General features: G+C 39.4%; 1 protein-coding gene across 1 annotated transcript; it reads right to left on the bottom strand.

The window, feature by feature from the left end:
• Positions 1-1,058: 1,058 nt before the first annotated feature.
• LOC108666513 (neprilysin-4) lies at positions 1,059-13,330 on the bottom strand. The gene is made up of 16 exons (XM_018153399.2): positions 12,745-13,330; positions 11,844-11,950; positions 11,449-11,587; positions 10,859-11,064; positions 10,229-10,408; positions 9,274-9,360; positions 8,992-9,116; positions 8,457-8,582; positions 8,220-8,316; positions 7,152-7,250; positions 6,355-6,432; positions 5,193-5,355; positions 3,860-4,069; positions 3,600-3,706; positions 2,649-2,821; positions 1,059-1,158 (listed from the first exon to the last, which is right to left on the bottom strand). Exons 1-16 carry the CDS (start codon positions 13,328-13,330, stop codon positions 1,059-1,061), a joined length of 2,583 nt encoding a protein of 860 aa, XP_018008888.2.
• Between the last annotated feature and the right edge of the window lie 3,097 nt (positions 13,331-16,427).

Below are 16,427 nucleotides of genomic sequence, written 5' to 3'. Positions count from 1 at the left end.
GAATAATTTACTTGTTTATACAACTAATATACATGTTTATCCGACTATACAGGTTAATACGACTAGTAGTATTACTAAATTGTACTTTTATGTCCACACTCCGCCATTACATAGTGGAGTTTGGATCTAGCTAGAAAACTATAAGCTGGCCTACTTATTGTACAATACATTAAATATCGTACAATTTTAACGGGGACTACATAATTCATTAACAGGAAATAATAACAAGATATATGTTATATGACGCTGCGAAGTGCCGTCTGTTCTGCTGGTTGAGAAGAAGCACCGAAGCTGCTAATAAGTTGTAGTAGGCTATCGTGCGCTTGTTTATAAGCTTTCCATACGATGCGCTCTAAGGAGATGTCCAACTTACCGGATATTTACTGGATGTGTACTGAGAAGATGTCCAACTTACTGGATATTTACTGGATGTGTACTGAGGAGATGTCCAACTTACTGGATATTTACTGGATGTGTACTGAGGAGATGTTCAAGTTACTGGATATTTACTGAATGTGTACTGAGGAGATGACCACCTTTCTGGATATTTTTCTGTCGAGCTTACGCACTTCATTGTGGATTCTGCCAATTTCTGAAGTTGTACTTTGTAGAGCAGCCCTTAGATTCTTCCCAGACGGCTTCGTCGGTGAACACTTGTTCACCACACTGAACACTTGTTCACCACACTAAACACTTGTTCACCGCACTAAACACTTGTTCACCACACTGAACACTTGTTCACAACACTGAACACTTGTTCACCACACTGAACACTTGTTCACAACACTGAACACTTGTTCACCACACTGAACACTCGTTCACCACACTGAACACTTGTTCACCACACGGAACACTTGTTCACCACACTGAACACTTGTTCACCACACTGAACACTTGTTCACCACACTGAACACTTGTTCACCACACTGAACACTTGTTCACCACACTGAACACTTGTTCACAACACTGAACACTTGTTCACCACACTGAACACTTGTTCACCACACTGAACACTTGTTCACCACACTGAACACTTGTTCATCACACTGAACACTTGTTCACCACACTGAACACTTGTTCACAGGGTTCATCACGGATCCTTTTGGACACTGGAAAGCGCGACTGAAGGCCTCGGAATTCGACAGTGTCCCGACAACCCTGCAAGGAGAAGGACTGGCTTAGTGAATTAGGCTGGCTTAGGACTGGCTGGTGAATTTTAATATAAACAGCCAACAGGTTGATGTAGAAAGCTAACAGGTTTACGTGAACTGTCAATATTGCCGGACAAACAATTAGCGACTTAGTCGCGTTACACTGGCCGTTGAACATCTGTGAGGTATTCACACAATCGACAGGTAGTTAATTAAGGAAATAATCAAGGAAGCTTTTATTTTAATTTATCAAACAAAATCTTGAGTTTGAGTTCGAATGGTTTAGCTTCATAGTAATGGCGAAAATATTTAGTCGATAAGAGCCGAATCCCAAAGTTCAGAATGCGATATATAAGAGAAGTTGAAGGTTGATGGTTGACATAACACGTGACGAATGCGTGACGTAGATATAACGTAAGGCCGGCAAGTTTCAGGATCGGGTTAATGTATATTGGAGAAGAAATAAATTAAAATTATAAATCTTGCAAAATGACGAGGTAGAAAATTACAGCCTAAATAAATGATCAAAATTTCATTTATTTGAACAGAAAAAAACGCACACAACAAACCTGAGGTTTAAATGCCCAGTGTGGTGATCACTTTTTGAATGAAGAATAATTGCAGGAAAATAGCGGTAATCAGTTTATGGGGTGGGAAGTTGGACGAGAAAAATAGCTAGAACAGTAGAAGGTTTTGATGCTTGAGAAATTTGAGATAAAGATAAGACTAAGATTTAAACAGTGATCTTTGCAAGTGACGTCATCAAGAAACGCCCTTCTTGAGCAAAAACTACTAAAAATTTGAACAACTTTATTTGACTTATAATAAATCATGAATAAATTTACAACATGAAAGTTGAATTTGAATTAATTTGAATAGTAACACTTCCAACTAACTAGGTCCAACTTCCCAACAGATTGAATAAATGAATTTGATAGAGCAAAAAAAATAAACAAAACGAAATTCAAACGACATTCACACAAACCAAGGGACAGAGAAACAGGTTTGAAGCAAGATGATAGAAATACTTGAACGTTGATGCTGGTAAGTTGATAATCGGTTGAATGGCTGATAAACTGGCAATCGGCGGTGGTAACTTCAGAAATGCTAATCTTTTGAATCTAGATTAAAATATCGAGATTTGAACACAGATTTGGTCACTGGCGGCACGTAAAATGTGAGACAATCGATAAGTGATGCTGATGAGGACTGTCAAGATCCGCGGCAGAACCCCTGATTTAGACTACTAGTAATACTTATTCTTCGGCTAAAGTTATAGAGAATCGGTTTCTAGAAGCAAGATAATTCGGTTAATATTAGATCATATAAACAAACCCTAGCATATATACTAATTAACGGTGAGAAATTAGGAATTTCTCACACATCAACATTGTTTTTCCCTCCTTCTAATCCAAATTTTATTGTTTCTCATTGCTTCTTGATATAGAAATTTAACTGAAATTCAATATGTGAAAATGTGAGGGCACTGCAACTAACCTGAACCTGTTAGGGGAATGTCTGCCAGTCCTCAGGTTTGTGAGGGCTGCCTCAGGAGTGTTCACCTCACACCAGATCTGGCCGAAGTTGAGGAAGAAGAGCTGGTCTAGTGTGAGGTTTGTGAGGCCTGGCAAGGCGGCGTCCTGGTGCTGTGTCAGCCATTTCTGGTAGGCCTATAGGCATATTTTAATAATATATTCAAATTATTGCGTTTTGACGTGATTTTCAAATTCTAAGTAATGGCTTGAATTGATTTAGTTTTAATTTAACCTGAATTTAAGTTTTTATTCTAAATGTACTGAATAAATTGAAGTAATTTTCCAATTCATTTTACTTAAACTAATTTTTTTCAGTTGAATTGATAATTAATCAGGAATTTAATTCTAAATTGCATTTAATTGCATCATCATTTTGCGTTCTTAAATTGCAAAATAATCACGCATCTAAAACATACCTGCCTATATAAGTAATATATTATGTATTCAGTTTGACTCAATAGTGAATTGATCATGAAATAAAAAGCCAAGAAATACCAAATTATTTTCCCAGATATAATCGAAACAATTTTCATTTAAAATTTGGTGAATTTCCAATGCATTTTATTAGCTTATGAAATCGTTTTCATGGAAAAAATTTCTCATTTCCCCTGCAGCCTTGCCAGGTGGAACATATAAATTTCTGCTGAAGATATCAGCAAAATAATATTTATAACTTGCATTCTTTAACTGTTTATGCCTAGATTGGTTAAAATAATCAACTGTTACAAAAATAAATTGATTCTTCCAAAGCTTTTGTTAGGCACATTAATGAATGATATTAAAAGTTCATATAAGCTTTAACCATTCATAATATAATGAAGTTATTAACGATGTTTAAACATTAAATGCATTAAATTACATTAAACATTATTTGTAATTAAAAATTATAATTAGTCAATTCACAGTTACTCACCGTATAGGCAATATTCAGTCCAGCGTTGTCGGCAATGTTCTCCCCGAGCGTTGTTATAGCGTTAACTTGCATGGCCAACTCCGGCACTTCGAACAGCCCGTATTGCTCTGTAGTGCAATGTTATTAATAAAACAATAATATTGATAACAATATTTATATGTTTTCGCTATAATATTATATATATAATATAATATAATATAATATAATATAATATAACATAATATAATATAATATAATATAATACATGCCGTGCCACACACCCAGCATGCAGGTGGCGCGCGCATAGAAGGCCAGCACGTCGCGCTTGGTCCACCACTGCTGCAGGTTGCCCGCCTCGTCGAACTGCCGGCCGCCGTCATCGAACCCGTGGCTGATCTCGTGCCCGATCACCACCCCCACACCCCCGTAGTTCAGGGCGCGGGGGTACGCGGGGTGGTAGAACGGGGGCTGTAGGATGCCCGCGGGGAACACTGGGGGGGAGGGTAGAAGGGGGGCTACAGGACACCCGCGGGGAACACTGGGGTGGAGGGTAGAAGAGGGAGATGTGGGATACCCGCGGGGAACACTGCGGGGGATGGTAGAAGGGGGGCTGTAGGATGCCCGCAGGGAACACTGCGGGGAGGGTAGAAGGGGGGCTGCAGGATACCCGCGGAGAACACTCGGGGGAGTGGGCTGTAGGATGCCCGCAGGGAACACTGGAGGGAGGGTAGAAGGGGGGCTACAGGATACCCGCGGGGAACACTGCGGGGGAGGGTAGAAAGGGGGCTGCAGGATACCCGCGGGGAACACTGGGGGATTAATTTTTGGTAACCTTTTATAATAGCATTAGAGGGATGAGTTTTGTGAAGGGAGTCATGAAACTTGTTAGTGGATTTGATGCAATTTCTGGTGAAAATGATGATTTTTCGTGTGAAAAAAGTGCAGGCATCAATTCTAATTTTTTTCAACTGTAAGTTATTGTAATGTCAAGGAGTGTTGTAAGGACTTTTATGATTTTTTAATTGAGAATTATTCAATTCGATTATATTCTAATCGAGGAAATAATTACGAATAAGAGGGAGGATCTATTAAAAATTTTAGAACATTTTGTGCATGTTTAAAGCCTTACAACGTATATATGCAGGGCTACACCAGCGATTGATTTTTAATGTTCGAATAACTGAAAAACATTGCATTGATTTTAAAATTAAATTAGCTCCTTAATTAAACAAATATATTGATCATGTTATAGTAGAAGGAGACTCAAACGAGGGTTTGAAAAGGTCTATCTTGAACTTGCACAATCTCAATTCAAAAATATATGCATAATAACGAGATTGTTAGACATAAAGATTATCTGACTGATGATGTTCTTGGTGCGACCGTTCATTGACTGTATAAAAACTGTACACTGACTGTATATAGACTGTACACTGACTGTAAATATACTGTATACTGACTGTATATAGACTGTAAACTGAAAGTATACAAATTGTACACTGACTGTACACTGACTGTATGCAGACTGTACACTGACTGTACACTGACTGTATGCAGACTGTACGCTGACTGCACACTGACTGTATGCAGACTGTACGCTGACTGTACACTGACTGATCATGTTCTTAGTGCGACTGTAGTAGGCGTTGACAGTTGCCGGCGCGGCGGCCCAGGCCGTCCTGTTGACAGGCTCGCCGAGCTGCGCGTGCGCGAGTTGCCAGTGGAAGCGCAGCATGCGCAGCACGTTGCTGAAATGCGCGTCCTCAGAGAACTCCAGCTGAATTAATACAGAATAGGTAACTTGTGCATAATTCAGTTATACATATCAATAATATCTCTAAATTTTGAGTAATACAAACATACAATAGTTGAGTTATTGGCATCATCTAAAACTGTCAATATTTCAAATGTTTACAGTTATGTTAACATTTGTACCGCATTTAATAATCAACCTGATTCAAATGTTCATCTGAAATACGTATAAATTAATTAGCGTCCGGATAAGGATGAATTCAAGAAATTTAAATATTAATAAACGATGAATTTTTTACCGCGAGAAAAATTTTCTGACGAGAAAATCTTTTTAACGGAACACCAAAGTGCGCAGAACTCAACTGCAGGGCGTTTTGATTTATGTTGATTGCATACATCAATATGGCAAGTTGTATTATGACTTAAAAAAATAAATGGAAGAATAGAAAATATGGTGAATGTGTCAAACAATGTGGTGGAACTGGTTTACGATAGTTGATAACGTATTTTTTTAGAAATAACTTTGCTTGTAACCATTGTACCCAACATAAGCGCCATGTGTTGATAAAATCTACGGTGTTTACTACCAGGATTTAAGTACATTCTCGATTTTTCCCACGATAAGATTCAGAATGAGAACTATAGATAATTTGTTAACATTTTCAGATGGAAGACTGATAATCAAGGATCAGAAATTTTTATTATAAATTTTGATATAATTTCCAAATTAAAAATGTTAATTGTTCAATTATATCCACTAAAACTCTATTCGCTTCATACCAGAATCATAATAATCATACGCAGATCTCTTAATAATCATGCCAAACTTCTCCGTTATTCTTGATGAACAAAAAGAGGTACTCATTTTACTCATCATCCCATACTCTCCTTCATTATTAGTGATCAAAAAGTGACACTCATTGTATTCACCATGCCATAATCACCTTCATTAATAGTGATCAAAAAGTAACACTCATTGTACTCACCACAATAGTGATTAAAAAGTGACACTCATCATACTCACCATGCCGAACTTTTCCATCATGTATGTATCGTTCAGAAGCTCCTCTGGGTACCCGATATTCCATACGATCGAATTCACCTGTTAATGTAATGATAAGCACAATCGATGCAATAACAATATTTATAATAGCAATTATGATAAAGATGATACAAAATGCAACAATTTTCAAAATTGAAGAATTGTATGACTAATTCTATGTATAATTATTTTAATAATTGAAATGGATAACCTTCAAAATTAAAATTACCTCAGTAAAGTGAAATTATCAATATCGAGTGACAACAACTAATGATAGTCTTCAATTGAATCAAATTCAATTTGTTCACTCCTATAGTAAAATTATTTCTGGATGATTTATTGAGCGCAGAAATATTAAATATTTTCTAAATATTAAACAGTATTTGCCGGAATCCTCATCACAATTAGTCAGGATTTTGACCAGAGATTGTTTAAATGTTCACCAGAATTCATGAGAATTCAGACCACCAGTTTTCCTACGTCCCTGATAGTCTCATTAGTAACTTACTTAAGGGAATTAATATTACCTTGGTTAATGGTTAGCTTCGACTATATATATAAATATGAAAGCCTCTCAATATTTCCAATATATAATAAGTGCGCGAAGTTTAATATTATTATATATGATATTTAATGTTGTTTGAATGCTATGTAAAAATAAATATAGAAGTGTATGAAAGCAGTACTAAATATTAAATGATGAGCAGTATTTTCGATATTTTACGTCTATATTTTGCAATATATGATGATAAAATATAAAGTTGTCTTCCGTATTATACCTTCTGCATGGCTGTATGCCTCGTCTCTGGCATCATCCATTCAGCGTCGGCCACACTCGCGCTGAACGCTTGTCGGATGAGACTGATCATCTCCTCGGTCTGTGGCGAGTGAGGGGAAATGTTTCTAAAATAAGTGTAAAATGTGAGGGTAAATTCCACTCCAATGGTGCTAAAAAAGTAAGGGAAATGACCATGCAATGAAGGGAAAATATGAGGGTAAATTCCACCCTAATGACACTTACAATTAAGGAAAATTACCCTCAAACGACGGTAATATATGAAGGGAAATAACCCTCCAATGAAGGGGAATTGTGCGGTTGAATGATTTTCAGTTGACGATAACTAAGCAATCTTACGTAAGTAGGTAAGTCTATGTAACCCGTAAGTAAGTAAGTCTAAGTAAACCTTAAGTTACGTTAAGTATAGGTAAATAATTCTCAATTCGAGACAACAAATGAGCTATTGCCTCTACTTCAAGTACTGGCAATAGCTCAAGCCGTAAAATCTGGTACTTAGTGGTTGACGGTATCGTCAGATCTGCAATCAATTGTAGAGAAAAATTTTTGATGAAAAATTTAAATCACTTTTTAACATTAACTTTTGATAGAAGTTTTCGAATTATTTTCCAAAGCAGTGCAGCCATTTCAATTTTCCTTTAATCTATATCGAAGAGCTATAGAATTTCGCAGCCTTTTAAAACTGAAACAAACCATAGATAGCATACAGCACCAACCTGGTTGTCCAAACTGACTTTACGCTTGTACACAGTTTATTAACATAAGTGATGATACTATTTATAATTCAACTATAATTTATCATTGCAGGTGATGGTAACATATATTATTTATACTCTAATTTATCATCACAGGAGATGATACTATACATTATTCTACTATAATTTATAGTATAGTACCAGGTGATGGTACTATACATTATCATACTCTAATTGATCATCGCAAGTGGTGGTATTATATATTATTCTACTTTAATTTATCATCACAGGTTACGGTACTACATATCGTTATACTCTAATATAAATAATAATCATGTGCGTCAATAACCACGCACGTCACGTCGGCTGTCCTCAGGAAAATAGCGCCGGACAAACAAGCTCCCCACGACCCCCCCGAGGTTGCCGTTCACGTACGAGATACACGACCTCCATCTGTACAGAAAATACTAGTTTATACAGGAAAATGTATACCATATTCGTCATTGAAGGAAATATAATCTTAATGTGCAAACAAATATAAAAGATACAATTTTTATATGAAAAAAGTTCAAAAAATGCCGTACAGCACCTACCTGGAGGGCTGAGAGGTGCGGCCGTACAGCACCCTGACGTACTCCTGCTTGATGGCGAGGGCAGCTGCGCCCAGGTTCCCAAGTCTGTTCTTGACGAGACGCCACAGCAGGTAATTACTGACCGTCCTGGGGGTAATAGAGGTTATTACCACAATATATCATGTATGTACAATGGTAATTAGTATAGTTGTGACACAGAATGAGTAAAGTAATAGAATTGAAGTGTCAGCACTGAAGAAATAGGCCCATGGCCTGTTGCCGATTCTTGAACTTTTCGTGACTTGATTAACAAGCTAGGGATCCGGCCTTTGGAACCCGATCTTTCCATAGCTGACGATTGATTGAGATAGCTGCTGGACTTATTGTCTGGTCCGTAATTTGCTAGGCATTTTAAGACTGAACATATGCTCCTGCATAGCTGTAATAAGTGAATGGTATTCAGCAGGTCCTTGAGGCCGCGTATGTAGGTGATGCAGAAGACCCCCCCTCTCCTAGACCTACCTTCACCTAGACTCACATTCACCTAGACACTCACCTAGGTGCGGTGGTATTGAGCAGGTCATTGAGGCCGCGCAGGTAGGTGGCGCAGAAGACGCGCAGGTCGCGCGTGTGGTTGCGGTGGTGCGGCGCCACGGTGTCCAGGTATACGTCCCACGCGATCTGCGTTACGTCATCCACACTCCAGGTGTATCAAAACTAATAACAACTGTTATAATACCAGTTGATAATAATTAATGCTATAATATATCATATTATAGCAATATAATATGGTATATAATAATAGTATTAACTAATAATAGTAATAAAGTGCACAAACCGCGGGGAACTCGTGCTGTAGCTGCTGCCGCGTGTAGCGCCGGTGTATGGCTGTCAGGTTGCGCCGCTCCTCCGCCGGCACCAGCACCTGCAGGGTGGAGGGGTGATTAATCACCGCGGTGTGATGAACCAAAGTGAGTTAATCATCACGATCATCGGGGGTCAATTACCATGATCATCGCTTGTCGATTATAGCACTTTGGTAAAGGAGATCGATCATCATGGTAAGATCACCGTAGGTCGATCATTCATCACGTCCAATCACTGGATCGATCACCTCTCCGTGCTTGATCACCATAGGTCGATCATTCATCATGTCGAATCACTGTGATCAATAACCACATGTTGATCGTGTAAAAAGCTCCAATTAGAAGCAGCATGACAATTCATTCACGCAACCAGAATTTTCGCCCCGAAAGCCAGCCGTGTTAACTGAGATCAGTAATTTATTTCTAAAGGTACAGTGTTTAACTGAGATACTGTGTTCAAATTTTGTGCCCTGGCCAAATGGGCCCCACCCTGGCCGGCTGGGCCTCACCTTAGACATTTGGGACTTACCTTGACCAGATGGGACTAGCCTTGGCCAACTGGGACTAGCCTTGACCAACTGGGACTAGCCTTGGCCAGCTGGGCCCCACCTGGGCCAGCTGGGCTTTAGTTGGGTCTTACCTGGTACAGCTGGACTTAAACTGGGCCAGAGGCCTTACCTGGGTCAGCTGGGTTTCAGTTGGGCCTTACCTGGGCCAGCTGGACCTTACCTTGACCAGCTGGGCCTCACATGGGTCAGCTGCTGAGCTTCAGTTATGTCTTGCCTGGGCCATATGGGCCTTATCAGGGCCCGCTGGGCCTTACCTGGGCCAGCTGGGCTTCAGTTGAGCCTTGCCTGGGCCAGCTTTGGGCTTCAGATATGTCTAACCTGAGCCAGCTAGACCTTACCTGGGCCAGCTAGACCTTACCTGGGCCAGCTGGGTCTCAAAGAAGAGGACGTCTGCCATGTCAGCGAGGGCAGTGAGGGGCGCCGCCCCCAGGAGGGTAGCCGTGCTGGTCATGAGGGTCAGGTAGGCGTTGCGATACTTGGCGTCGTGAGGGTTCAGGTAGTAGTTGCGGCCTGGTAGGCCTAGCTTCGGCTGGTCCAGCTGCTATGGTAGGGACAATTAGGGAGGATAGGCCTAGCTTCGGCTGGTCCAACTGCAATGGTAGGGACAATTAGGGCGGATAGGCCTAGCTTCGGCTAGTCCAACTGCAATGGTAGGGACAATTAGGGCGGATAGGCCTAGCTTCGGCTGGTCTAACTGCAATGGTAGGAACAATTAGGCCTAGGATTATGGGTAGGCTTGGTATGAGTATGAGGCACGGGATGAGACATTCATGAATGAAACATTTATGCATTTGACTGATGTAACCAGTTTTTTCTTAATAAATACTGTGTTTTTTTTTTTTTTCAATTGTCGTTATAAGAGGATGTGATACGTGTGATACATTCGCACTATCCTGCGTCTGCTGTTGGTGACGTCACCTGCACTATCCTGCGACTGCTGTTAGTGACGTCACCTGCACTATCCTGTGGCTGCTGTTAGTGACGTCACCTGCACTATCCTGCGACTGCTGTTGGTGACGTCATCAGCGACGTTCTCAGCCAGCAGGACTTCGTTGTTCAGTTGACGTAATTTCGCCATCGTTGAACTGACGTCGAAATTCTGACCCGTCCAGACGGGGCCCAGCAAGACGGGCCAGCCGCCCAGCTCGTTCAGCAGGCCCAGCAACGGCTGGGTCCCAGCTGCCTCGATCGCAGCTTTCACATTAAAGCAAAAAATAAAATAGACAGCTAAGTTTAATTTAGTTGATCCAATTGCTGTGATATAAACTTTATTGTTATTTCCACAATGAAGTAAAAGCACTAGAAAGTAATTAAATTACTCAATATTTTCAAAACAATTCATTGGACATTATGTGAGAGAAAATAATGTTTCAGCTTCATGTCTCATTCAAGTGGGTAATGATCCGTCAAGGCCCAGTTAGGGCGGAGTCAAGGCTCAGTCAAGGCCTAGTCAATGCCCAGTTAAGGACCAGTCAAGACCGCGTCACGCTCCAGCAAAACCAAGGCACGACCTAGTCCAACTCAGTCAAGACCAAACCAAAGCCCAGCCAAGACCCAGCCAAGAGCGCGGGACAGTACCTGTATTCATGCAGCCCTTGTAGAGGGTCTTGGCGAGGGTAACGTACGAGGGCTCCGAGGGCAGGCTGGTCTCCTCCAGCAGTGATACCAGCACCGAGTCCAGGTCGTCCCTCAGCCGCTCGAACGTGTTGTCCACAGCCTGATGGTTATTATATTATATTATATTATATTATATTATATTATATTATATTATATTATTTTATATTATATAATCGTGTCGATAATACGACAATCTAATCAAATAATAATAGAAAATATTATGATATCAATATAATTTAACTACGTTAATGCCAAATAAATTATGTTATATGTTATGCAAGTTAATTAACGTTAATATGTTATTATGTTATGTAATTATATTATAAGTATTATATTTAATTCATGAAAACCATGACCTGGTCAGGACGTAGAGTGAACCTGTCAGCCCAGCCACCACACGCGTACTGGTAGAAGTCCTGACAAGGATCCGCTGACTTATCCATCAGCGCTGACATCAACTCCGCTGTACCGAGGACATGTAAGGAAATTAGGTAATATTGATATTAAAATCAAAACTACATTCGCTGACACAAAAAATGAACAGGTCATTTTGTCCAATTAGTGACTCATCCATAACATTTCAATCATCAACACCAAAAAAGAATGGGTAATATTGTTAAAATAGTGACCCACTCAATACATTACGCGCATTAAAAATAAAAATGAAGGATTGAAGGTCTTGAATCGAGGGATGACGAGCGGTCTTGACTGATTGATAAATATGGTAACAGGTTGGTAGTTTGAATGTGGTAGTATTCGCGTGGTAGTTAATAAAACATGGCGGTTTTCGAAGTGGTAATGCAAAAATGGTTATCATCAAGTGGTTGTTCCAAATTGGTAGTGTAGTTGTAGTTTAAACTTGACGTTACCCAAATGGTAGTTCGTACAAGGTTGATTAGTGGTAGTTCAAACACGGTGGCAGCCAAGTGATAGTTTCATTATGTTGCTAGTCAAGTTATAGTTAAAACTTGACTGTATAGCTAAGTAGTAGTTAACACATGGCATGTTAGTGGTCATTCATATATGATGGTTATTTAGTGATACTTTAAACTATTCGATTTGAGTGGTAGTTAGAAATCGCTTGGAATCACGATAGATTAGCAGCACGGATTGGACCAGCTAATATGGTTGAATGTTCATCATTGTACAACCTTTCCGTGAGGATTTGGTGAAAAGGCCATTTGTGCCTAGAGAATAAAATTGGAATTATTAGAACAATCAGTTGAATTTCGAATGATTTGGTAGCCTTCGACCCACCTTTCTGCTTGAGGACGAAACTGTGGTGGTGACTTTGATGTCCGGAGAAGTCTACTTGTGGAATCTTTTTCTTTGTAGTCTCAGAAACTGAAGTTTCGACTTCTTGTGGAGGCATAACAACGGATGGGCCAACGACCGAGAAATCCACCAAATTTGCAACAGACGAGTTTGGTATCGGCAGGAATTTTTCGTCTGTGTCCTCAACGATAGCAGATGAAACAGCATCCACATCCACCGTATCGTCGATACTGGAGTCGATATGCAATGAGCTTGCGATTTCCTGGTAGATTGGGACCCTTTCGTTCAGAAGAGAAGACTCAGTAGAAGTTACGCTATTGAATTCGGCGGTGAAATTGTCAGAATTTATTGCGTTATCTCCAGATGATGACGAGGTTGTCACGTTCCCTTTGTATGGGGAGGAATGGTACGGCATTATGAGGAAGTTCTTTCGGATGTACTTCATCCCCATGTGGGTTATGATTTCCACGGCCTCGTCAGCAGCTTCTGACTCTTCAGATATATTAGCCTTGTTCTGATGTACGTCGTGCACGGTGATATTATTAACATCTGTTATTGCATTCACCATTCCTACGGTTTTCGTTGCAGGAATCAGTAAGTTTGTCGAATTTTTAATTGAAATTCTAGAATTATTGTCTTTTGGACCCGAAACTGCTGGTCGCCTTAGTACATTTGGCCTTAGGTCGTCGCGTTCACTATCGATCCAAGGCTTGCTTACGTCCACGGGTTCACTGCTGTTGAATACATCAATTTTTTCTTTAAAGGGGCTCAACCCTAAAAATTTTGATACAATTTTGATGGAGTCATTTGCTGGTTTGTTTTTCAAGTCTAACTGGGTTCTTGTTTTTCTAGATGAGACGGAAGAGACATTTGTGAGATTATTATTAACATCGCGTAGTGGCCCGCTGGTCTCCTTCCATTTAACGGCTGGAGGAAAACCAAGGTCCGGAGTATCAACTGTCTCATCTCCATCATCGAAATGTTCTGAGTTTATTTGTGAAGAGATGTTCTGAGCTAATATGGCATGATTGTCGGATTTTGAAGCCTTTGCAGAGCGGGGGACCTCTCTTCTGGTCAGATATTTATTAAAGAATAATTTAGGATCTGCCGAGAAGGTTGGCCTTATTTCAACCGATTTAACGGCCATTTTAGCTGACTGCCGTGTTATTCTAGCTTCAGGTATAATAGAGTCATTCGTATTATTTTGGATTTGTTGGAGCTGGCTACTGGCATCAGTAGTTTGATTTATCTCATTTTCACTTGTAGTAATCAAAGTACTGAACGTGTCTGACACAGTGGAGATACCCGCAGGTTTTATGGCAGGGTTCCCAGTCATCGCTGACCGCTCGGTGCCATTATCATTAGAGGCATCATCGGAGGGAATTTCTTCCGAGGGAAAACTATCCGAAGAATTATCATCCGGTGTAATATCATCCGGCAAAATATCATCCAGGAGAATGTCATCCGAGGGAGAATGATCCTCCAACGGAATATATCCAGAGGGAATATCCCCTGTAATTCTGGTGTCAGTTGCAGAATAATTGACAAGTTTAATTGATTCCGAGGAGGATTGTGCTGTCAGTGCCAGCAGCACCGACGCCGCCAGAATTATTGGCAGGAGCTGCAAATTTTTCATGTTGGTAGCCAAGGGCTTGGCACAGGGAAATGACACAGGGAAATATTGTAATTTATGGGGTTATTAAAATTTTGTGATCGAATTGTTTAAGATTAAAGTTAGACAAAAGATTATGATTGTAGACTCCAAGACAATCTAGGGATTAAAAATTGCTTTGTTTAATGTATTGGCAGTGATCCTAATTTTTAGTTCGCAATGTTGATTGGCTGATGAATTAAAAATTGCCCAGTTAATAATCACTTCCCTGCCATCATCATTGTAGGCTCTGGGTATTGCAATAAGTGAACACTGAAAAATGAATAATTCCTGTAAATACCACATATGAATAACCAAACATACCATAATTATAATATTTATAATTACAATCATCTTAAATAAATCATAAATAAATAAATCATAAATAAATAAATCATAAATAAGAAATATATTGGTGCTGTAAGTGCCAGTTGCTACGGGAAGAATTTGTTATTCTCTATAATTACCAATTAATTTATTTTATTTTACTGAAAAGATTTCATGCCGAATATAATTAAAGATAATCACATTTGATGACTCGAAAAATAAGGAAAATAGTGAAAATACCACATATTTTTTATATTTCTAAATAAAAACATCAGCGTATTTTAAAGATAGCAATGCTAACATCTGGCGTGCACAATATCTAATAGTGGCAAACAAACAGTACGATTTATCCCCAACTCTTATTGAGGCGATAGAAATTCCTTACTAATTTCAGTAATACGAACTATAGTGTTCTAAAGACCCCAATTAATAGTTTATCAAGCCGGTTTTCAAAACCATCGTTAGCTCCAACAACCGGACTAAAAAATACCTTCTACTTTTCTGGAAGCAGTCTTCAAAACACGCCAGCAGTTTGCCAAACAAAACTTCAAATGGCCCCCAAAAATCTTCTTAGCAATGCAAGAGACCCTCCTCCCTATAGCCACTCAAACCAATCTCCAGAAGGCCCCCCAAATGTCTTCCAAGCAAGTCTTCAAAAGACCCCGAAACTTTGTATAGTGTTAAGGTCAAGCGACATCTTCGGCCAGCCTATGTTTGCAATGTTTATATCGTCGCTGCAGTCTTGAGCTTCCTCAGTTGTAATAACAAGGGGGGGCTAAAGAATGTGTCGAATAAAATTTAATGTACCAGGCAAGGAGCAACCGATTATTTTTTACGGTCATGTATCATCTCTGCTACTCATTAATGTATATTTTCGTGAATCCAGTGTTGTCAATTCTTAAAAAGATTCCACCAGATATTATGAATTTCTGTGAATGACTGCACGGCAAAAACTTTATATTTTCTTCGTAAATAATTTCATCAAACATAGATTTCTCTCAAAATCTAGTATAAAATAATATCAATCGGAAAATGTCGCGATCATCCCTGCTCCAAACGTCTAAACTTTCTCCGTTAACAAACACGTTGAAAAATGTTCTCGTCATTTCTGTTCTCGTCATCGCCGGAACCTTTCTTTCGTGTCCTTATGCCAGGTTGGACGTCTCATTAAGAACTCGGCGAAGTTGTCGCAAACTTATATCTAACTCAAGTTTACCTCGAAGTTATGCAGAGCCTGATTTTCTTTTACGTCTCCAGCGATATGCATGTCACGCTGTTACATTTGTCATGTTGCTTGATTTCGCTCGACAACATAGGCTACTACTTCTCATCACTCTCCAAGAAATTGTAATTTTCGAGAAGTTGGATTTTTTTTAGGATTCTTAGAGAAATTTGATTATTCGATGAGTTGGATTATTCTTTTTAGGATTATCTGAAACTTTTAATTTTTTATTGGGATTATCTAAGAAGTAGAATTTTTCTGCCCAGGATTCTCAGAGAAGTTCTATTTTTCTTCATTTAATATTTTGAGAAGTAAGATTCATTTTAGGTTTCTTAGACAAGCAGGCATCTTTTCCTGAGGATTCCTTAAGAAGTAATATTCTTCAGAGATCTCTGGGAGAAGTAGGATTCTTATTCTTGAGATTCCTTGAGAAAAAGAATTCTTCTTCATTGGATACTTCGGGAA

Source organism: Hyalella azteca, unplaced genomic scaffold, assembly GCF_000764305.2.
Source record: "Hyalella azteca isolate HAZT.00-mixed unplaced genomic scaffold, Hazt_2.0.2 contig7624, whole genome shotgun sequence".
In the NCBI taxonomy this organism is placed as follows: Eukaryota; Metazoa; Arthropoda; class Malacostraca; order Amphipoda; family Hyalellidae; genus Hyalella; species Hyalella azteca.
Note: the sequence above shows the minus strand (reverse complement) of the source record. Positions and strands in the feature narration are given on the sequence as shown.

Excerpts from the sequence above, each read along its gene's own strand:
- LOC108666513 (XM_018153399.2), bottom strand. The coding sequence starts at position 13,330 with ATGGTGAATGCAATAACAGATGTTAATAATATCACCGTGCACGACGTA. Across the intron at positions 11,588-11,843 it reads TCACTCTACGTCCTGACCAG|GCTGTGGACAACACGTTCGA; the intron begins GTCATGGTTTTC and ends AATAACCATCAG. Across the intron at positions 2,822-3,599 it reads GACTGAATATTGCCTATACG|GCCTACCAGAAATGGCTGAC; the intron begins GTGAGTAACTGT and ends ATATGCCTATAG.